The sequence below is a fragment of the Dufourea novaeangliae genome, unplaced genomic scaffold (genome assembly GCF_001272555.1).
Source record: "Dufourea novaeangliae isolate 0120121106 unplaced genomic scaffold, ASM127255v1 scaffold208, whole genome shotgun sequence".
In the NCBI taxonomy this organism is placed as follows: domain Eukaryota; kingdom Metazoa; phylum Arthropoda; class Insecta; order Hymenoptera; family Halictidae; genus Dufourea; species Dufourea novaeangliae.
This window is the reverse complement of record NW_015374114.1, coordinates 2,147,721-2,169,350: the sequence shown is the minus strand read 5'-3', so window position 1 is coordinate 2,169,350 and position 21,630 is coordinate 2,147,721. Positions and strand designations below refer to the sequence as shown.

The 21,630-nt window shown below is 37.7% G+C and overlaps 3 protein-coding genes across 4 annotated transcripts; 1 reads left to right on the top strand and 2 right to left on the bottom strand.

Annotated features, from left to right (window-relative positions):
* Nucleotides 1-1,692: 1,692 nt before the first annotated feature.
* LOC107190916 (cdc42 homolog) lies at nucleotides 1,693-3,751 on the bottom strand. Of its 2 annotated transcripts, none has more exons than XM_015579809.1 (5): nucleotides 3,707-3,751; nucleotides 2,915-3,116; nucleotides 2,643-2,752; nucleotides 2,369-2,566; nucleotides 1,693-2,279 (listed from the first exon to the last, which is right to left on the bottom strand). In XM_015579809.1, the coding sequence occupies exons 2-5, from the start codon at nucleotides 3,090-3,092 to the stop codon at nucleotides 2,190-2,192; spliced, it is 576 nt and encodes a 191-aa protein (XP_015435295.1). In that variant the 5' UTR covers nucleotides 3,093-3,116; nucleotides 3,707-3,751; the 3' UTR covers nucleotides 1,693-2,189. The 2 variants fall into 2 exon arrangements, with proteins under 2 accessions (XP_015435295.1, XP_015435294.1); XM_015579808.1 differs by lacking the exon at nucleotides 3,707-3,751 and adding an exon at nucleotides 3,499-3,700.
* Nucleotides 3,752-5,680: 1,929 nt separating this feature from the next.
* LOC107191015 (sodium/potassium/calcium exchanger 4-like) lies at nucleotides 5,681-9,361 on the bottom strand. The gene is made up of 9 exons (XM_015579936.1): nucleotides 9,220-9,361; nucleotides 8,388-8,624; nucleotides 8,095-8,282; nucleotides 7,783-7,930; nucleotides 7,495-7,596; nucleotides 7,239-7,295; nucleotides 6,782-6,991; nucleotides 6,561-6,662; nucleotides 5,681-6,015 (listed from the first exon to the last, which is right to left on the bottom strand). Exons 1-9 carry the CDS (start codon nucleotides 9,359-9,361, stop codon nucleotides 5,681-5,683), a joined length of 1,521 nt encoding a protein of 506 aa, XP_015435422.1.
* Nucleotides 9,362-16,029: 6,668 nt separating this feature from the next.
* On the top strand, nucleotides 16,030-19,265 carry LOC107191017 (sodium/potassium/calcium exchanger 3). The gene is made up of 6 exons (XM_015579937.1): nucleotides 16,030-16,217; nucleotides 16,459-16,699; nucleotides 16,925-17,050; nucleotides 17,352-17,567; nucleotides 17,649-17,750; nucleotides 18,115-19,265. The coding sequence occupies exons 1-6, from the start codon at nucleotides 16,038-16,040 to the stop codon at nucleotides 18,456-18,458; spliced, it is 1,209 nt and encodes a 402-aa protein (XP_015435423.1). The 5' UTR covers nucleotides 16,030-16,037; the 3' UTR covers nucleotides 18,459-19,265.
* The last annotated feature ends 2,365 nt before the right edge of the window (nucleotides 19,266-21,630 follow it).

Below are 21,630 nucleotides of genomic sequence, written 5' to 3'. Positions count from 1 at the left end.
AGAGAGTCCCAAGAAAGTAGAATTGTATTTGTTTCATCGAAAATACGTAATATCAAAAACATTCGAACATACTAACTGTTACACGATACGACTAGACTAGTCACTGCAAATCGTAACCTGATCGCGACGAAAACTTTTCTTTTGTCGTGCATATTAAGTATTGGGGTCCCGAATTGCAATCAATTCTAGTCATGATCATATGCGTACGCTAATAATCACAAACATATTTACATATAAACCAAAGTACGTTGGATACGTTTAACAAAATACGTTAAATTTAAGTATACGTGCAAACGTAGCTAGCAGTGACAAAAATTTATAAGTAAGTTAAATTCAATTTCTGTGGTGGAATTGACTAATTAATTAAGAGTATCATGATGAAAAAGAAAAGGTGAAATGCATCGCAAATAGAAACGGTTCAACTAAACTGATGCAAAGTGTGAATGACATACAAAATTTCTTCAGGGTCATTTGATTAAGTTTAACTTAAAAATATGATGAAATTTCAAGATAAAATATATCCCAGAATTCGTGTTTTATTTCATGGATTGTCTTCTTTATATTCCTTATTTTCTTCGACCGCTTCTCCTTTCTTTTCCGTCTTGCGTTTATGAGAAAAATATTACGTAGCGGTTTCAAAATCAATCGTTGCAAGTATCGACACAACGAAAAAGGCGATAAAAGAGAAAACAAATGAAACGAATGGCGTGTGATCGGCAAAAATAAAACTAGTATTCGAAACGCAAAATTAAAAGTTATCAATAGTCAAAGGAAAGTTCTCGCGTTAAGGTTTAATTAATTTTTATACATATTGCATGCTATGTTCTTCTGATATAAACATACAAATAACGCATGCATAGCGTTGGTTATCTGTCGGTGGTATTGTTCGAGTTTCTCCAAGAAACCATGAGATTACACGGGCAAACAAATACAGACTGCTTCGTAAGACGATCGGTAAACAAGTGGGGGGCAGCAACGATTAATGAAATGAGCAAACGCATTGTGTAGATACACTGTGTATGTGATATGTGTGTGTGTGTGTGCAACGTGCACGCGCGCATGTGTGTGTATGTGTAATCACCCCGTGTATTGCAGTCGGTATTGTAACGATTTAAATATATAGAAACAAAGTATTAAAATGTTAGAGTAGACGATAAGGTACTAACATTTGATATCGATAACGATATTCGAGTGTGATCAATTTCGATCCAAAGTTAAGTACCAAATATACATTCGTGGTAATAAACGGCCAAATTTTAGAACAAGTTTTACATGTACTATAAAGTTTACTTAATTATGCAAGGATGTGAAAAAGTGTATGTAAATAAAGCTTCAATCATGCAATTGTGCTAATTCCTTCTCTTTGAATGTTCATGGAAAATGAAACGTAGTTAAGCTGTACGAATGAATAAATCGCAAAGGCGTTAACAAACAAACAAGAGAACAGATTAATAGACAAACACGTAACAAAACGATTGGGGGCCTGATAAAAATTAATTTGGTGACAAATTTCAGAAACTTCGCTACTGTGTACCATAAAGATTAATAACTATTATATGTATCTATATAAGCATACATCGAGTGAATACCGCAAATCGTATTATCCCCCGAAAATGAGAAAACAGTAGATAAAAATTATACGCATCGAAACATAAGTCGTGATCTGTGTACTTATAGATTCGAATTGTCTTTTTTAAAACTGATTTATTAAAGAATTCACACTAGCAATTGATCGATAAAAACCTCTTACATATTAAATAGTTCAATGTTTTCCTGGTATCTTAATATGAAAGTTGCTCTTGGTGATTATACACCACTCCTTTCCTGCGATAGTCAAAGTATTAATGCTCATCGAAGTAAATCGGTTCGAGTCAAACCGATCATCGATCATCGATTGTATCTTTTCAACGAATACGACGACGGATAGCAATACATACACATAAACATACAAATGCACATTTGATGCATGTACAAAATCTGTTTTCATTTCTGTTTGTGTGAATTTTTCGTTCGAATCGAGCACGTGTCGAATGCATCAGAAACGACGAACGACGGCTCGTACCGATACTCACTCGGATATCGAAACTATTGATCGTCGAAAATGTTCTCGCATGCACTTTATTATGAAACGATTCACAGTCTTCCGCTGAACTGCGCTAATAGATTTTAGAAATGATATCGGCTGCGTTCTACAACACGATACATCGTCTTCTTCTAACCGGCTCGGGAGGTTCTAAAGCTGCCAAAATCGCTTCGTCGAACACGTTTTTCAAGCCTTTCTGAAAAGCAAAAAAAAGGAAAAACGTCCAGCGTTGGGGAAAACATTTAATATTGTACAGTGAAACCATGTTACATGCTCCAAGTATACCTGTGTAAGAGCACTGCATTCGACATATTTCACTGCTTTCAGTTCTTTTGCGAGTTTTTCACCTTGTTCCGCTGATATGGGCTTTTGTTTGTTTTTTGCAAGTTTCTCAATAGTTGGAGCATCATCTCGCAAATCGATCTGAGTACCAACCAACAAAAATGGAGTTTTCTGACAATGATGAGTTATCTCTGGAACCCACTGGTAAGGCATTTGTCAATTATTCTTATAGGTATTTTGCTCGAAGGAAGACACAATGCAAATTTTTGACACCAACCTTTTCTTTAACATTTTCAAAAGAAGACGGGGACACAACAGAGAAACACACAAGAAACACATCGGTTTGAGGATAACTCAAAGGACGTAGTCTATCATAATCCTCCTGACCTTTGAACATACAAGAAAAAGGAGACAAATTGTTACAAGTGTGATTAAGATTTTTTTTTGAACATTGAAAATCTACATATACAAACACGTACACCCGTAAGCAATATTCAACTATGAATGAATCAATGAAATAGCAATACATACGATGAAATCAAAACTTACCAGCTGTATCAAATAATCCTAACGTATACGGTTCACCCCCAATCATAACTGTGACTGCGTAATTGTCGAACACTGTTGGAACATATTCAGATGGGAATTTGTTGGTAGTGTACGAAATCAACAGACAAGTTTTACCTACTGCACCATCACCAACTACAACGCACTTAATTGTTTGCATTTTTCTCGTTTTATTGGGCTCACTCTGCACAACAAGAAGAACAGTGTGTTATTAGAGACATATCATAATCCGATAAAGAGGACAACTTCTTAACACAAGATTACTTGTCGGCGGCATGAGTGAATTTCTGTCTTATTCAGTTCCACCGCATACGGTCTTGTCTATACATAATATAGTCCCACAAGTTTTGTCAGGTCACGTCGCGTCCCATTACATCCAGTCACGTTCCACTACGTCCCACAACGTCTCTGTCGTGTCCTCGGTAAATGAAGGGACATAATCATCAATTGTTAATCGAAAACCTCGTCATTTTGAAATATGTAAAATAGACTGTGTAGATGAAAAACAAAAAACGCGTCTGTCGAACCTCAACACGAAGCAATGAAAATAATAGGTATGTACGCACAGGTCTCCTCTGAAATTATTGTTTTTTCAGATCGCCATTTTAAATATTCCACGAAATATATGAGTTTATCATCTCAAGTGATATTATCCAAATGTGTAGACAGATACATCCGATTGTAGTTTTCAAGATTTAACCACGTAAGAACCGTAGGTACATGAATAAAGTGGAATAAAGAATGGAACGTAGAAATCTCAACTGAAACACTCACAAGCAACTGGGCGTTGACACACACTTCACTGTCACAAATTTTTCGAGCGAGTATAGAAAGCCAACAACTGTACGATCCTATGTTCCGGTATACAACCGCCATCTATAACAGTAGCAGTTTCTTAACCAATCATTTACACGATCTCTACCAATCTCTACGCAACCCGATGAGCACTGAATATTTAAGATTCAAAATTATACATACGTATGTTATGTACCCTCCTCACGAGCAAACTCGGCTACCGCTAGGGGAAAAAGTAATGTAAGGAAAAGACCTCCTACCACTTGGTCTCGGAGTTAGTGAAACTTATGCGAAATTAACATTCGGTTTAACATTTATTTCAGTGTTTGAAATAAATATACCAAGTAGTAGAGGTCCTAACTCCTATATTACTTTTTCCCCTAGTGGAAGCCGAGTTTGCTCGCGGGTGTAGATACATTACTCGATACATTTGTTTCGATACCGAGTATTTTTGGTATCGATACGTACGGTTGCGATACCAAGTAGGTATCGAAAAAAAGTACTGGTATCGAATGGACTGAGTATATTGGACCCATCAATATTTGATATTGTAATTACTCTCAACACAATACAATGTTGTTTATATTAATAATTAAGGAATCTGTATTTAAATATTTTCAATATTAAAATAATATAGGTATATATGGTAGGTGTGAGTTTCCAAAAATGCTGTTTTCAAATATGTATAGAACAAGTTTTTCTGCATTGCTACCTGCAGCATCTCCATCTACCATCTATGTTATGATTGACATAACCTTGTTCAATATGGATGCTACCTCCACAATGAAATATTCAGAAATATTTTCTACTTAAATGTAGCAAATTTAATTCACTTGCGAAGTCAAAGACTACGTTTTCCGTTTCAGTTACTACTAAATATTTAATTTAATTTTATTATTAATAAATGAATTATTTATGTTACTGATGAATCTTTATTTATTCTTTTGTTTTTACAAAAATAAGGGGTTTTCCCATTTTTCTAAGTATAACATCATTGTCTTGTTATGTATTCTATATTTTACTGGGTTTATGTTTGCAATATACTTAGAAAGATGGATTGGTTTATGGTTTGTCTAGATATTTTTGGGGCAGCTTTGCGTCGCAGATCTCGCAGACCTTGTGCCTCAAGTTGAATATATTCAGAATATCTCTGAAACTAATTATATGTATGCTTTTGCAAATAATATCTGATAATTAATATTATACCTACATACATATTTATTTATTATTTAACTTACCATACTTACATCAGATGTATTGTTATTAATCTTAACATTAAGTAATAATTTATAACTTGAATTTTCCAGTATTCAAACGCTATTATTTTAAAAATGGATGGGGGTAGGAAAAAAAGACACATAGGGAGAAATTATAGCAAATTTAATGCTCTTTTAATATTATTTGAACAAAATTTCGATGAGACTTACCATTTTTGAGAAAGTCTTTATAAACTCCAAAAACATCGATAAATTCAAAACTTTAAGACCTGGTCGGCACTCTTTTCTGTTGTCCAATTGTAATAAACTTTTTCATGGATTATCTTTTTATACAATGGAAACGTACTAGGGGGTGAGAGCAAAATAAATAGGATGTTGAAAAATAAGGCCCATCCTAATGCACACATACTCGCACGTCTTTTTCGCATCGAAAACATATGTACATAGATACATAAAATATATTTATAATTATGTATTATCAAAGTCCTTTCGAAGCTTAAATGCAATTGTTTACGAGCACAATGGGATCGTCATATGTATAGCCGATATCTGTACCGGCTGGTACTGGCATGTCAACAATTCGATGCACCTTATTTGCCAAGAAGGAACAGAATTATATACATATATACATAGATAATTGAATGTTTGCGGTATGATTTGTTCGAAATGTTACGTTTTTTAGTACCGTTTGAGGATGAACGATAAATAGGTCTGTAATAATATGGATATCCAACTATCAGTCAACACACATTGGTAAATTAACTACAAAGAACGTATTAAGCTCAAGGATAGAAGCAAACATCAAGAAAATGGCGTATGTTATGAGACAAGCGATCCCAACGGTTCGCGTTAATTTAAATTTGGCAATGACGAGGGATAAGTAAAGGATTGTGAGAGTAGAAAACAATGATATTGAACTGTAAATTAATCCCTGCGAATTAATCTTTATATAATGTTCGTGAGGCACTTTCGGAAAAAATGCCGCCTTTAAAAACCAAGGTAATCCGAGGCAGAGTAATACGTCGAACACGTTCGAACCGATCGAATTACTTATGCCCATGGCTCCGTGTCCTGAAAATAGAAAAAGCATTTAGAAGACGTATACCGTAAACATTCGGTTATACATTTGATGGAAAGGGAGTAACACATAGAAAGTGGCAACGATTCCAGGATCATTGAAATTCGATAATTGAGTGGCGATAATCCGTGTGCTGCATTCTTGTATGTACATATGTATACATATATATGTACATGTATGTAGATATACATAAATAAATAAATATATATATATATATATATATATATATATATTATACATACAATACAACACGCATATAACTCATCGTCAGTCTTTTGAGTCTTTACTTACACGATCGTATTTCGTATACATATGCATACTACAATATATTGTTATTAGCTAGGTAGTTGTTATTCTATTCTGATTTCTATTGATTATCATGATGGATCGTATTCGTAGCAGCAAATTGGTAGACACGATGTTTTATCTTGAGGTGAATTTAAACGACGCGACGGGTAGCTTTGTATGTGTCCTCTATTCGATATGTCTATAATACCGAACGGTGTAAGGAATGCGCACTTAAAAAGACGAGAATTACCTTGATTCGCAACTATAACACTTGACACAGCTTCTGGCACGCTCATTCCTGCCGCAAGAAAGGTCAATCCCATTATAGAGTCAGGGATCCTAAATGTATCGCCTGGAATTGAATGTCACGCGATGTTGAAAGAACATTTCACGACACAACTGTGTCATTTTCAATTACTTGCACGAAAGAAAAATAATTAAAAGATTACCAAAGTATTATGAAACACGTACCGATGATTGTGATAACCCATCCTACTATATAGGAAGTAGTTGCAATCCATACTATGCACATGGTAAAGGTGAGTGGGTACCAAGATTTCAATGTATGTCTTCTACAATCGGGAATTGTAATGAGAAGTACGAAATTAATCGGCCATGTAATCACCCACCACATTTTTTCGCATGCTGAGATTGGCCAACTTTGCATATTTACGATATCGACTGAAACACAATGTACATAGTTATATGTATACATATGTACATAAGTAGTACTTATTAAGTACACATTTTGTAAGTGTGTTTCACTTTGAAATGACTTAGGACAACGCATTGCTTGTTACTGTAGGTACTAATTGTTACATTCGGCCGTTCTTGTGGATCGTATAGAAATTGTGAGCAAACCTATTGTTTGTCATGTCAGAAACCGTGTTATAAATTGCGCACTATACATATGTATTCGTATACTTACGGGATTCGTCCATTTCTCCCGACTCCAACAGACCTATATCCGCGGTTTTAATTGTATCTGAGAAAATCGAAAAGATGAATTGGTATTTTCAGTCTCTATTTTATAAGTGTAGGTAAGCTCGACAAAAGATATTATACTTATGTATAGGTACGTACGCATGTTCGTATGTACGTATGTATGTATGTATGTATGTATGTATGTATGTATGTATGTACATGTAATACAAGAACGTAAAGTACAAGTGGCATAATCTTACCATTAGGAATCAAGGGACTTTCTTCTGTAAGATTCTTATACTTTCTTCTGGTCGTTGTTGAGCGCTGAAGAAAGTCGTTGATACGACGATTGAAACACATTGCTGAAACGGGCCACGTTGGTTTCTAATGTTTAATTTAACAATGCGAATATGTGTGTGACCAGCATGGAAATTTTGGGATAAGAGCGTGAGAAATTATATTAAACAGAAATGAAAAATTTAATTTGCGATTTATGAAGTTGCAAAGATGGATTGAATCGGCTTAACGAATCATTACGCTATACCTACCAGAGATGTAAAGAATGTAGACGAGTATGAGAATCAATGCTTCGTACCACTCGATGCGTCCGTCACGCAGCGTCAAAATTAATAGAGCAACTGTAATTGCGTATGCAATAGAATCTCGTGTAACAGGCCACCATTCCAAATTCAGTACCTGTGAACAAGTATGTACAATTATATATACATATACATATATTCACTTAGCATGTCTCTTAATAACTTTTATTCTCAGTGACAGCTGCTTGCGTAAATAAATATCCGAAAGTTTTTACAATCCTATTATATCACTTTGTTAGCAAGGTGGTGAAAAATTCGTACTTGATTTGCGAATAAGCCGCAGCAGGCAGGTACGGCTAATATGTTGAAAACAGCAGAACCAACAATTGTACCAACACCTAAATCTCCTTCCGTGACGAAAGTACCTACGATATTAATGAACAATTCCGGACTGGAACTGGCTGCGGCCATTATCGTTGCGCCTGCGACATCCTCCGTTACATTGATCTCTGGAAATTATTAGTTTTACTCGTTGCACAAACACACCGCTTCTTACCTTGCATGTTCGAACGTATAGGTAGAAAGAATGAAAAGTTTCTCTCGATTTAACTTACTATAGCAAATTTTTTTTATCGACGGAACAAAGAAATCGTCGCAAACGATAGCTAGCAATAGGAACATGTAAATCGCTATTAAAAAATGTACAATTATAAATCCCGATTGTCTTTGTGGTCGCGTGAGGCCATCGGACGGAAACTCTTTGATCGCTGGTGAAGTACAATTTTTGGTGTCCTCTATTCCTCCTCCTGGTCCCATGGCACTCGAGTTTAACTGCAAGAGTTTGCGAAACCCTTGACAGAAAATATGTTTGTTTACGATAATATATACTATTCGCATACACGCGCACATACGCAACAAACACTAATAAAGAAACAGTGGTGAGCAGATTCTTGACAAAAGAAAGAGAAAACGTAGGAGTGAAAACGAAACAGGAGAACTATGGTCTATCGAATGATGGTGGTTACTGTTAAAATTTCCATTAATCTTTACTGCCCATACAATATATCCCTACTCCCTACGCGCGAATGGTATAGATAGAGTATAGAGTATATTCTTTCCCTCGAAACAAATATACACGTATGTGTAGGTACATACAACCTACATACGTGTTACGCATACTCTTATATGTTGTGTATATGTATATATGTATGTATATGTATACGTGTTTCGTCGAAATATCTAACGGATGTATAAATTCGGTAAGCGCTTTTTATTCGATATCGCTTCTTATTAATCGTACGTTCACTCCAAATGAGTTTTCGATTATTTTAACACATATTACCGAAATTATTCCAGCTTGTACGTTGGTGTGTCTACCCACTCCGGTAGGTATAGGTGAATGAGAAGGTGAGTAGGTAACGAAAAAGATTGAGAGAATTCACTTACGCATATCCATAGGATTATTCGTACTTTCCATAACCTTTGGAAGAAATGTGGCCAACGTATTTACGAAAAGTAAATATAACGTCGGTACGACGATCATACAGATTATTTTGTAACTCGTCATTCGTGTATATTTTCGCGCCATGTGGGAGGTTGATGTATTGATCGGTCAGAAAGAAGTTTCAGAAATCGGATCCACGATGTGACGCGCCGCTCCGTTCGATACTGATTTTGATTCGCGGAGTTGGACGTTATAGCGCATCGACATTTTTCGTTTACGGGCATTATCGGCTATAACTTTACACAGATAAGATACTATAGGTATGAAGTGAGACAAGACATCCCTTTGCTGATAATCCAACAAAAGGAAAGAGCAGTACCTGGGACTAAAAGGCTACTGATTAAATACCCATTGATCGCTTCTGAATATTTCAGCGGCATGCGTTCTAAATTTGCAGAAATTGTTTGATCATCCATCGATTACTCACGGTTATGTATCATTTTACGTTTCACTGTACCCAAGTGTTTATACGCGCAACTGTACTTTTACAGTTTCGACGGATTGCCTTTTACCAGATTCGGAAATAATTTATTCCTCTTTTCCTTTCTGATTACCTCTTTTTCTCGTTCTTCCGTAATTGTATATTCGTTGCAGTTTGCAACGGACCGACGGCCTTTACATCGCGTTTCTATTACTATTGATGCAAAGAAATTAATTACCGTCTTTCTGCTGAAAAGAAAATTTTACGTAGGTATGACAATTGCTTGTGATTGGCATTCGTGTCGGCTGCGCCAAATAATCGATACATTTGTAGTTTGTCCTTCTATTCGTTTATTAATTTATCTATTAGATCTTCAGTTCTATAGGAAGAAGTTTTTTCGTTTATAGTTACATACATACATACATGCATGCATATGTATATGGATTATGGTACTATACAGGGTAACTTGCAGAAAGAGAGAAAAAAATGTGTTGTTTCGTTTGTTGCAAAATCGAGAAGAATTACACATGATACAACGTTTAATTTTCAAGGAAGACAATGACGATTAGTGCAATGACGATTTCGCATTTTGACCGAGGCACGACTCAACAAGCGCGATGCGCGAGAGATCAGAGAAGAGAAGAGTCAGAAGGAGGGGCGATTCCAACAAACGCCGCCGGACTTCGGAGTAGTTGTTAATGTAGTATATGTGTGACAACGGGATTGACAACATGGATACGTCTGACTTAGGAGGAGGTTCGTTTGAATATATTTCAATATTACCGGTAATCAGTGAGTATAGTGGTACATCGCATTCGGTTCAAAGCAAGATAATCAGGGGGTGTGATTTAGAAAGAGGGGTTGGGGGGGGGGAACAGCAGGAGCTGGAGGAGAAGGAGGGGAAGGGCAGGAGCTGGTCCAGGAGGAGGAAGTGGTGGAAAAAGAGGAGAAGGAGGAGGAGAAGTAAACGGAGGAGACGGAGGAGACGGTGGAGACGGAGGTGACGAAGAAGACGGAGGTGACGAAGAAGACGGAGGAGACGGAGGAGACGGAGGAGACGGAGGAGACGGAGGAGACGGAGGAGACGGAGGAGAAGGAGAAGGAGTGAAAGGAAGAGAAGGACTTCCCCTTTGCTATTAAAAAATGTAAATGTCGCTCGATCCGACAGGATTAGCAACACTTTCAGTGGCAACAAATAGATACAAAAGTGAAAAAAGGAAAATATAAAGGGAAGCTACACAGAGGAAGGAAGAAACCAAGAAGGACAAGATTGTGAATCAGGAGCAGAGTGGGGAAAAAGAATAGGTGGAGGAAAGGTTGGGCGAGAAAGACGGGAAAGAGCAGAAGGAGATTAAGGAGGAGGTGGAGGAAAGATTAAAAGTAGGAGGAGAAAGTAAAGGAGGAGGAGGAGAAGGAGGTCGACAGCGACATCGACTAGGAGGTGAGGTGATAGCGAAAGAGGAAGAAAAGGGAGGAACGATAATATGAAGATGCAAGATTGCAAAAAGTAGAACAGAACGCTTTTTTAAATATGGTGCACATTATATTAAATGATGACGGATGTGTGACTGTGTGACCTGTGGCGTTCTCTATCGCGGAACAATATTTGTGATTTAATTGTCAATAATCGTCAAGGAATGATGTATGTATAAAAAAATTCGATTATAAAAAATCGAACACAAAACACACATTACAAATACATGATGTTAGATGAAAAGACTATCGCTATTGTAAATTCTAGTTTCTAATTTGCTCATCTGCTTCCAAACACGACAAATCTGTCCTCGCAAGCATACAAGAAAAGAAAAATTGTTGGTTAGAAATTTTCAAAATTATTTATTTGGTCCAAAGATGGTATCGTTCCAGTCACCATTCTCGGTTCTCCCTATAAGATCAGTTGCTGTAAATATCGTTGAAAATGTATTTGCCAGTCAATAACAGTGGTGTAACGATCGCTTAATTATGCAGTACCGAGCCAGTGAGTACGTTAGTTGTTCTAATGTCTCGCAGTCCATGTGATACTCTCGGTAATATACATATGTATCATACATGTATACATACGTGTTCTCGGATCGTATTGTTTCGGATCTTCCGGAAATATGAACAAAGAACATATACAAATGATTAATAGTTTTTCTGCTTTACTTTGGCAGAATGTTTATTATGAAGATACGTGACACCACGAACAAACTTGAATTGAATTATCTTACCGAGGGAATCGTTACACCGATAAAAGCACTATTTCATTGTGATCTTATCGTTTAAGTAGTCAAAAGGCTTGTAATTGATATAGATTTTGAATATTTAATAAGAGGACAATTTGTTGTTCCGATATACATACATACATACATACATACATACATACATACATACATACATACATACATATATGCATATATCAACGTGAAACAAAACATCGAATAAGCGACGTTTGAGGAGAAAAAACCGAAATATCAATGACGCATACTGGCATACTACTTATTTTAAAGAGTATAGGAAAAGGGAAATGATGGGTCAGGTGTCTATAGGTCATGATATAAATTGAATTTACAGTATAATCGAGCAACGTCCATCGAAACCTCGAGCTTCTTCATGCAATGCCGTACGTAGGAAGATCGATGGATTACTAATTGATGGACTGACAATTAACGATGGACAAGTGTGCCGATGATTATCGTTTGTTTCCAACGAGACGAAACCATTCCAGACTGAATGGCCGAGCCATGTTATATCTAGTTTATACGACGTACATTAGACCTGAATGGCATCTCCTCTGCCAACTTGAATGAGAGCAATTTAACTTCTTTAGGTTGCTTAATCGGTAGGAAGTCACATCAGCTATACAGCTGTATAACCTGTACAGGACACCAACACGCGCATAGTTTGCTTCACTGCATTCTCAGTAAGAAATTATAGAAAAAAAATCACGAAGATCAGCTAATTAGAACAATAGAATGTACAGAAGAAAGCAAATATCGTATAGAAAGAGTGACTATTTTCTTTAGATTATATAGTAATTATTTTCAATGATTATCGTGTCTACGTATTGTAAACGTTGAATGTAGCAGATTTACACAGAAAATATAAAGTTATAGACACTCGTGCGCTTAACAGTATATGTATACATACGAGTACATACATACCTACCTACCTACCTACGTACACATACCTTCGGAAGTATAAGTGTTCTTTTGTTTCTCGTAAAAAGAAGTTGTTAAGGAAAAAGTGGGAATGGCTATTTTGTTAGGTTTAACCGAGTGTATACGAAATTTATACAAGAGAGAATCGATTAAATATTTTGTAGTATTTTTACAGAGAGGAAAAAGAACAGAAGGAATTGAAATTATAATTATTGTTGGGATGACACAATTGATATGTCATGTTCGGAAGCAGATAGTCAAATACAGAAATTCGAATCGAATCGAATGGAATCGAATCGAATCGAAAGAATAAAGTAAAAGAATAATGTTAACCCAAGTGCATAAGCAATGATCGATAAGTAGAATTATTGATGAGAGAATCAATGAAGATTCGATGCATTGAGCTCAAGCATTTCCTTACAATTAAAAAGTGCGTGACAAAGTGTATTTACACACTATACCTTTTATAATAATGTTTTTTTGTTTGCTTACTGCTACACAATATATATAGCTATTATATGTATAATATAATACATATATGTATACATACATATTACAGTTTGAACGCCTTTCCTTTGCGTCTCTTTCTCGTTGTGCATCTGCCTATATGTATGTATATGTATTTTCTCCCGTGTATCAGCAAACCAGTCGAAATGTGCTTAAAATTGGTCGCTCGGTTGTATGAATGTTTATGCGAAGCACTGAAATTTTGAACATCTATTCGATAGCTGGTTGTCTATCCTTTAGTTATTTTCTTATCATGCCACTTGCACTGTACGGCAGATACAACACCGGCTTTTTATCAATGTACTTCAGGCTGCAGAAACCGCAGCATAAAAGATAAAATAGAATTTTACGATGAAACAGAAGTGTAACGACACCATATTATGTAGACTCTATACCTCTATACTCTATGCTATTGAGGTTCAATCACCGTTTGCACTTTACCATTTCAAAAGTGGTGTACATACTTACATATGACGAATGTAACTAAACATGCTTGAAAATCGTCTCTGTTCAATGTTGTATTATTGATGTTGTTGTTGTTGTTATCACATCTATTAGGCGATATAGATTTTCGACGTGACCAATTGAAAAGATAAATGTAAAATCGGGTAATTCTATTTGTAACTATCAAATCCCAAAAAAAAACATGTTTTGCCTATTGTTGATAGTCTTAAGTAGCCGTCGATTTGAGAGTTTCTCGCGCGAGTTGCGCTCGAGAGTACTGTCACTACGCATACAACAAACACACAGACAGTGATGCTCTCGGACAGTCACTCTCAGACGCGTATCCACTCGCTTTTTGTATAACGTGACAGTACCTACTCCCGAGCGCAACTTGCGCGAGATAGTCTCAAATGGACCGCTACCTTTACGTTCAGGACAGCGCGATAGAGCGAATTGTGTACGTCATTAATGCTCATGGACCAATATACTTATACACTGACTTTGATTTCCAACTTTGGTGATTATACATATATGTATATGCAGGTCATACTACTCGTAGGTTGCCTACTCCGCACAATTATTCTAGCTGGTCCGTATGCTATAATACTTGCAATCAGTGTGTGACTACTGTGTCGTGCTTTCGGTTTAGTTATTTATTATGACAATTAAAGGATAATACTTGATTGACAAATATGTTTTTCCACTTTAATACATTGCTATTGTTATTGTTATCATCGTTGATGTTGTTACTATTGATATTATGACTATCGTTATTACTTTTACACATGCATACATACATACGTAAACGTAAACGTATACATATACATATACATATACATATACATATACATATGACAGTATCCACTTTCGTTTATAATTATCAGCCATCTGCACGCAAAATGCTGTAGTTATTAAACTTTCTTATTCCGTTGAGAAACATGTTAATTATCGAAGAATTAGTGTTCAAGCAACGATTAATTTAATTTCCAAATAGCGCACAGACGGCTTAAGACGGCTTAATGACGCCTTAAATGCGCCTCAGTCCTAAAAGTAGCCGTAAAATGGACGTTTTCAAGGCGTCACGTCCTATCTGGAATTAATGTAAATATAGAGCGTCAACTAACGTGCTACTAATCTTTTATGTATTTTCAACAGTTTCTACTTTGCGAGCGTAAAACTCTATACAGAAGTACATGTAATCGAATGCTCAGCGAAGGTCGGTGAACTGTTTATGTACATACATACATGCATGTATGTTTCTGGTTACCGTCGTTGCTCAAGCGAATACAAGCAATTAACCTGATTCGTAATCACTGAGCAAACTGTGTATCCCACGTTTGTATTCAAGGTCGCCGAAACTTATATAACGGATTTGTCCGAAATTGGATAAAAGATAACAATACGAGGAGGCACGACCAATCGTTCCAGTCGAATCGATGATTGTACGGTACTGCTAATCACAATTATCCACGACGCGTCATAAAATTGAAAGCAACGAAACAACGACGTATACAATATATGTGCCCACATCTACATTATGTATATACACAGTATGCAATGCAATGTGACTACGGAAATTGAACATTGTCATTGGTCATTCTCTTGGTCTTTCTCTTTCTTCGGTCATGCTGCCACTTCGTCGAACAATGTGGGGACCAGTAATGTCGTGATGAATTCATAAAATTTTCAAACCGGATAGACTTTCTAAACAGTTGTTACGGTTCTTCGGGCATCAGTTTTAAACATTTTTCCATAGAGATAATTGTTCCAACGTCTTTTCAAGGCGATTCATATTTTCGACATTCCAAATGGTACGTTTAACATTTAGACAATTTCACCTTTTAGGTATAAATTGTACACCTCCGGCGATAGAGGATTTCCCACACGATCTATTCGACGAGAAGCAAAGGCAAGACGGAGCTGTCGTCGTACATGTGATCGTTTCACTTTATCTATTTATCGCGTTAGCAGTAGTATGCGACAAATTTTTTGTACCCGCCGTGGAAAAGATTTGTCACGGTAAGAAAACTCCTGATTTGCTCTATTTACTTTCAATGTACAATGTATATTATATTACACGATGCAGTTAAATGCAGTCACTGTCGTTTCGCACAGAATATTTCACCGACGGAATATTATTAATAATTGTGCCGCCGAACTTTTATTACTTCTTTCTAAACAGAAAGAAACATTATGGAAAACTGTGTATGTACCGAAGTAACATTTCGACATAATTACAGCACTCTCGATGTCGAAGGACGTGGCTGGTGCCACTTTTATGGCTGCGGCAACGTCGGCACCAGAATTGTTTGTAAACGCGATCGGTACGTTTATCACCGAAGGTGACATCGGTGTCGGAACAATAGTAGGCTCGGCTGTATTCAATATCCTCGCCGTGCCAGCTTGTTGTGGTATAGGTGCCGGAATGGTAAGTTTGCTTTTGAAATCAGTTCGTAATGCAATGTATCATATTATAATATGTATGTACATACATACATACATACATACATACATGCATACATACATACATGCATACATACATACATGCATACATGCATACATGCATACATACATACATACATACATACATACATACATACATACATACATACATACATACATACATACATACCATGTACATACATACATATGTCGGTCAATATACACAGGTAGTCCCTCTAGACTGGTGGCCGGTTAGCAGAGACTGTCTTGCCTATGGCGTTACTGTTGCCATTTTAATATGTATTATACATGACGAGAGAGTAGAATGGTACGAGGCGTTGACGCTAGTATTACTCTACATCGTTTACATCGCCGTGATGTACTGGGATAAATCGTTTCAACGATGCACACGTTTCCGCACGCATAATGTTGATCAATCATCATCGGACGACCGTCGGTTTGCGGCAGGTAAAACTATACGACATTTACTTGTTTCGAAAAGTGAAAACTCCAATACGCGTTACTTGTTCAACACTCACTTTCTTGGACAGATCAGAGTAATTAGCCTACAGTTTAGGGTAAAATATTTGTAACAACGTATGTACCATATGGTTGCAAGTGTGCAAAGACGAAAGAAAAACTAACACAAATTTAATACGGGTGCAAGATATAAACGAATAATCCTTGCTCTAGATAGCAGCATTGAAATTCGCTTGGCGAGGTCCGATAAACTGCAACCGACCGGTGATCAAGCCGAACGCACAGATGTACCTTTACAAAATGGAGGAACTAAAACTCAGGAAGAGAATCCCGAACCCGGTAAGTTAAAATGCTTTATCTGGGGTTTAACCGGTCCGTAACCTGTTTGTGTTTTTATCGCGTCTATCCTGTCTAAAATACGAGTACCCAGGTATTCTAAGCGACTACGAATTATCCGATCGATACTCATCTTTAGCCCATTTCTATTTGTCATGGAATAGTCGTACCATAACGTTTTCGTAAAATACAAGGATTGGTGGAACGAGGAAGGGAAAAAGAACCGTAACTTTACCGCGACTAAACTAACAGATCATTCGATCACAGGGAAAGTTCTGGGATTTTATATGTATTTACTACGCAGGTTATGAGTACGAGTTATTGGTCTGGCCGGCAAGGGCTGGGTGGATAAGAAAAACGGCTTGGATCCTGACATGGCCGATTCATCTGATATTCATGTGTACGATACCAGATTGTGAAAAGCCACGATTCAAGAATTGGTTTCCGGTTACATTTCTTATGTGTATTATTTGGATTGGATCATTGAGCTACGTTGTCGCGTGGATGATAACAATAATCGGTATGGAGACTAGCGCTGCCAGTGAATACATATGTTAAGTAGAATTGCACACGAGAACTCAACGTTGCGTTACATTTTCAGGGGATACCCTCAAGATACCGGACTCTGTTATGGGTATTACCTTCCTTGCGGCCGGTACCAGCGTTCCGGAGGCTGTATCGAGTGTGATAGTGGCGAAGCAAGGTAAAGTTGTAATCATACGTACCATTTAAAATAATCAATAAATCAGTGAATCAATGAATCAATGAATCAATGAATCAATGAATCAATGAATCAATGAATCAATGAATCAATGAATCAATGCATCAACCAATCAACGAATCAACGAATCAACGAATCAACGAATCAACGAATCAACGAATCAACGAATCAACGAATCAACGAATCAACGAATTAACGAATCAACGAATCAATGGATAAATAAATCAATAAATCAAAAAGTTGTCCCTTGTTTCTTGTCACTTGTCAATAATCGTATAATCAAATATCGCGTGTTGTAAGCTTTGTTATGCCGTGAAACTTGTAACAGTATTTTCTTTCTGTTTAGGACATGGTTCGATGGGAATCAGTAACTCCATAGGATCAAACACCTTCGACATATTGTTATGTCTGGGTCTACCGTGGCTGATTAAATCTTCATTTTCGCCAACGCAGCCTGGAAAACATTACATCAGCATAAACTCCGGCGGACTGGAATATAGCGCCATATCGTTGTTGTCGACATTGATGTTACTGTATATTGCTTTTGCCTCGAATAAGTTTCAGCTCGATAGAAAAGTAGGCCGAGCCTGTTTATGTATGTATGCTGTGTTCCTGATATTAGCCTCGTTGATAGAGCTCAATGTATTCTTCAGGGTAAATTTGCCCACCTGTCAAAGGACGGTCAAGTGATACGCAATCAAAAGTAGAAACTTTTAACGATATTCGATACGGTCTTAATTGATTATCGTATGTTCTCTAAGAACCGACGAGCAACGCTGTGAACCGCAGAATACTGTTTTATATTACGCGAAAACTCTTTTTCTTTCTTCGTATCAATTTTAAGAGACTTCTCGACCGAAGGTCTCTGCGTATCGTCGTGTCGTTCATTCCTCGCGAACAGTCGTGTAATGCGCACATTTTATCTATTGGGTTCGTAGCTTTTTCCACCCTTCCTTCTTTCTCTATTTGGCTTCTCTACAATTTCCTCTATACGAATACAATTCCGTGTCTCCTCGTTGTATCACAGCCGAACCGTTGGCTAAGTTTTTCGTGTCTAACATTCTAACCTTTCTAAATTCCTCTATCGCTCTATATAAAATGTTTTTCTCGTCCTCGTTGTTCCACTTGCCGCGAACAGCGCATGATTTTCAATCGGGAGCGAGGAAACTGAAATAAACGTAAAAAAGTAGAGTTGGACGGTCTAGAATCCATTTTCGAGAAGTAAGATATACTTGCGTCAAGGAGGAAAAGTATGTATTGCGTGAACATATGATCCTGACAGACTTTGGCGATAATGTAACAAGTTATAAGATATAATCGAACTGCAAAAATTTGTATCCGAACTCGCGGTGCAAAAGAAAAACCTCGAGGAAAATAAAAATAAAAAAGAAAGAAAGAGCGCGATGAGCGAAACGGGTATATGTACAGTAGATACATACATGCATACAACATACATATATACATACATACATGAATACATGAACACATGAATACATGAATACATGAATACATGCATACATGCATACATGTATGCGTGTATACGTGCATACATGCATGTACACATGCATACATACATACATACATACATACACACATACACGCATGCATGCACACATACATAGATACATATGTACATGTATGTGTATATGTATTTACAATCGTGCGATAATGAATAAAGACTGCTGCTTCTACGGACGCGCGGATTTGTTAACATACATATTAGAAACAACGGATGGACGCGCTCTTTTTACGTATGTATGTATACACGTAAGTGAGTAAGACTAAATGAACTTTCGATAATCGGTTATTGTTGCGGAAGAATTACGATAACCTATTATTGGAGGGAGAAAATTGCAAAATACTGATAATATTCGATCAGATCGATGATAATTATGTGCGAAGTCGTTACTAAGAGAGATGCCACTCATTTGTTTGATACAGAATACATTGACGTGTACATTCACCGCTGTGTGTATATGTATAGGTAATCTACGAACTTAAAGAGTTTAATAAAGTACTGTAATAAGTTATTAAAAAGAAAGTATCGATCCGCGCGCGGTTTTATCGTATATGTATATTCCAAGCCAATTGTTTGTTCTATTTCTTCCGATTGCTTTTCCGATGCTTGAAAAAGTGTATCACAGTTAATCGGCAAAAATGCGGCAGTAGGATTCACGGATGCGACGAGTTCGCGCGTTGGCAACTCTAATCAATGTTTTCGAGACCTTTGGCACGATTTCAACGATGGAGTATCTGTACGAACCCAAGAAGAGAATCTGCAACGACCACGCGTCGCAGATTCGTTTCAGCAAGGAGCAGAAGCACGTCGGAACGTTGCAGTTTTTTGACAGGTAAGAAAAAACATACATAAAAACCTGCTTCTTTCCGCGAACAACTCGACTCAGACAATATCGTGTGTTACAGTCGGGCGCGTGTCTAATTATTTCGAAGCAATGTGCGATAAATGATTGAAATATACAGGAGTGGTGTGAATCGTTTTCTGTCAAGGCAATGGAAGACAATGGCTGGTAAATGTAGGCAAGGCAAAGCATGGTCTTTGCCGAGGAATTTACGATACATACCTACTACAGATGCAGGTGATACCCTGACGTATTTACATAGTATCTGACAAAGAATTACGTGTAGTGAAAGAGACCGGACTGGACCGGGCCGGATCCGGTCGGAACGAAGGTCGGATGGTAGTAGGTTGGACGCACATGTTCTATATAGGTCGGTAGGTCGGACAACGTGGGCGGTCATAAACGGCTCAGGAAGGGGTCAACTGCGCGTCAGCACACCAGATCCGCAATGCGGCGTTGTCGCAGAGGTCGTTGTCATTTTGTTTAGATACTCGCGGAGAATCCTTTCTTTCTTTATCGTTGGCTTCTTGCAAACGCGTCCACGTGCCTATGTACGGATAGGTATTACGATCGATCGTGAATCAAAGAAGTAAGCTTTAACCAGGCCCGTTTATTCATCACGGGTAGCCGGGACAAGATGTCAGGGCAGCAAAGAGAACAAAGAAAACGGAGGAGTCCTGATGCCGATGAAAATTTTAACTATTTATTAAGATTTGCAAGAGAGAGTTAGGATCGAATCTGTGATTAACAAAGGGCACCTATGTATATGTGATAGGAAGTAGAGGAAAAAATGAGAGAAAACGAACGAGGGAGAGAGAGAGAGAGAGAGAGAGAGACATATAGCTTCGAGGGCGACTCGATGCGACAAATGCGGCAAATGCGCCGAATGCGCTGAATGCGACCTAGGCAACGTCATGCGCTCTGGGAGCAACCGCAACCCTCTGCCAAGGGACGTAGCGACGATAGGGGTTGATAGGGGTATACAGAGCGATATTGCCCATGCGGAGCAGTGCGCGGGCGTCTGCGCGCGCGCTTTTACTCGCTCGCCGCGCCGGTTCTCACGTACTCAAGGAAGTGCAGAGGAACGGTGGTGTACGGTGGTACGAAGGTACGAAGGTACGGAGGTACGGAGGCACGGAGGCACGCAGGCTCCTAGCTGCTGGTGCTCTAAAGGAGGGAGTCGCTGTGGAACGAACTTGTGCAGTGTTACTTGCTACACGTTGCAAGGTACAACACTTGCCATTTCTACAAGATCCTCGTGTTTTTACAAACTTTGTGTTTCGCGTTTCAGTGTTTTCCTTTCCAGTGACATTCGCTACCGTTTGTCCACGAAACGAACACATTAGTCGACTTTTTGAAAACCAAACCCAAGATCGATTAAACAGAGAACGGTACCACGAAAGTATCCAAAATATCGGTCATAACGAACATCACAAAAATAGCATTTATATGCAATGATCTTGATGACGTACACAGAATCGACAACAAAGCTTAATGCTGAT

Bases quoted from the DNA above. Each gene is read 5' to 3' on its own strand.
- LOC107190916 (XM_015579809.1), bottom strand. From the start codon at position 3,092: ATGCAAACAATTAAGTGCGTTGTAGTTGGTGATGGTGCAGTAGGTAAA. The intron at 2,753-2,914 runs GTAAGTTTTGAT...GTATGTTCAAAG, and splicing joins AGGATTATTTGATACAGCTG to GTCAGGAGGATTATGATAGA. The intron at 2,567-2,642 runs GTTGGTGTCAAA...ATGCCTTACCAG, and splicing joins TTGAAAATGTTAAAGAAAAG to TGGGTTCCAGAGATAACTCA.
- LOC107191015 (XM_015579936.1), bottom strand. From the start codon at position 9,361: ATGGCGCGAAAATATACACGAATGACGAGTTACAAAATAATCTGTATG. The intron at 7,296-7,494 runs GTAAGATTATGC...CGATTTTCTCAG, and splicing joins AAGTCCCTTGATTCCTAATG to ATACAATTAAAACCGCGGAT. The intron at 6,992-7,238 runs GTAAGTATACGA...ATTGTGTTTCAG, and splicing joins GGGAGAAATGGACGAATCCC to TCGATATCGTAAATATGCAA.
- LOC107191017 (XM_015579937.1), top strand. From the start codon at position 16,038: ATGTCGAAGGACGTGGCTGGTGCCACTTTTATGGCTGCGGCAACGTCG. The intron at 17,568-17,648 runs GTATGGAGACTA...TTACATTTTCAG, and splicing joins GTGGATGATAACAATAATCG to GGGATACCCTCAAGATACCG. The intron at 17,751-18,114 runs GTAAAGTTGTAA...CTTTCTGTTTAG, and splicing joins TGTGATAGTGGCGAAGCAAG to GACATGGTTCGATGGGAATC.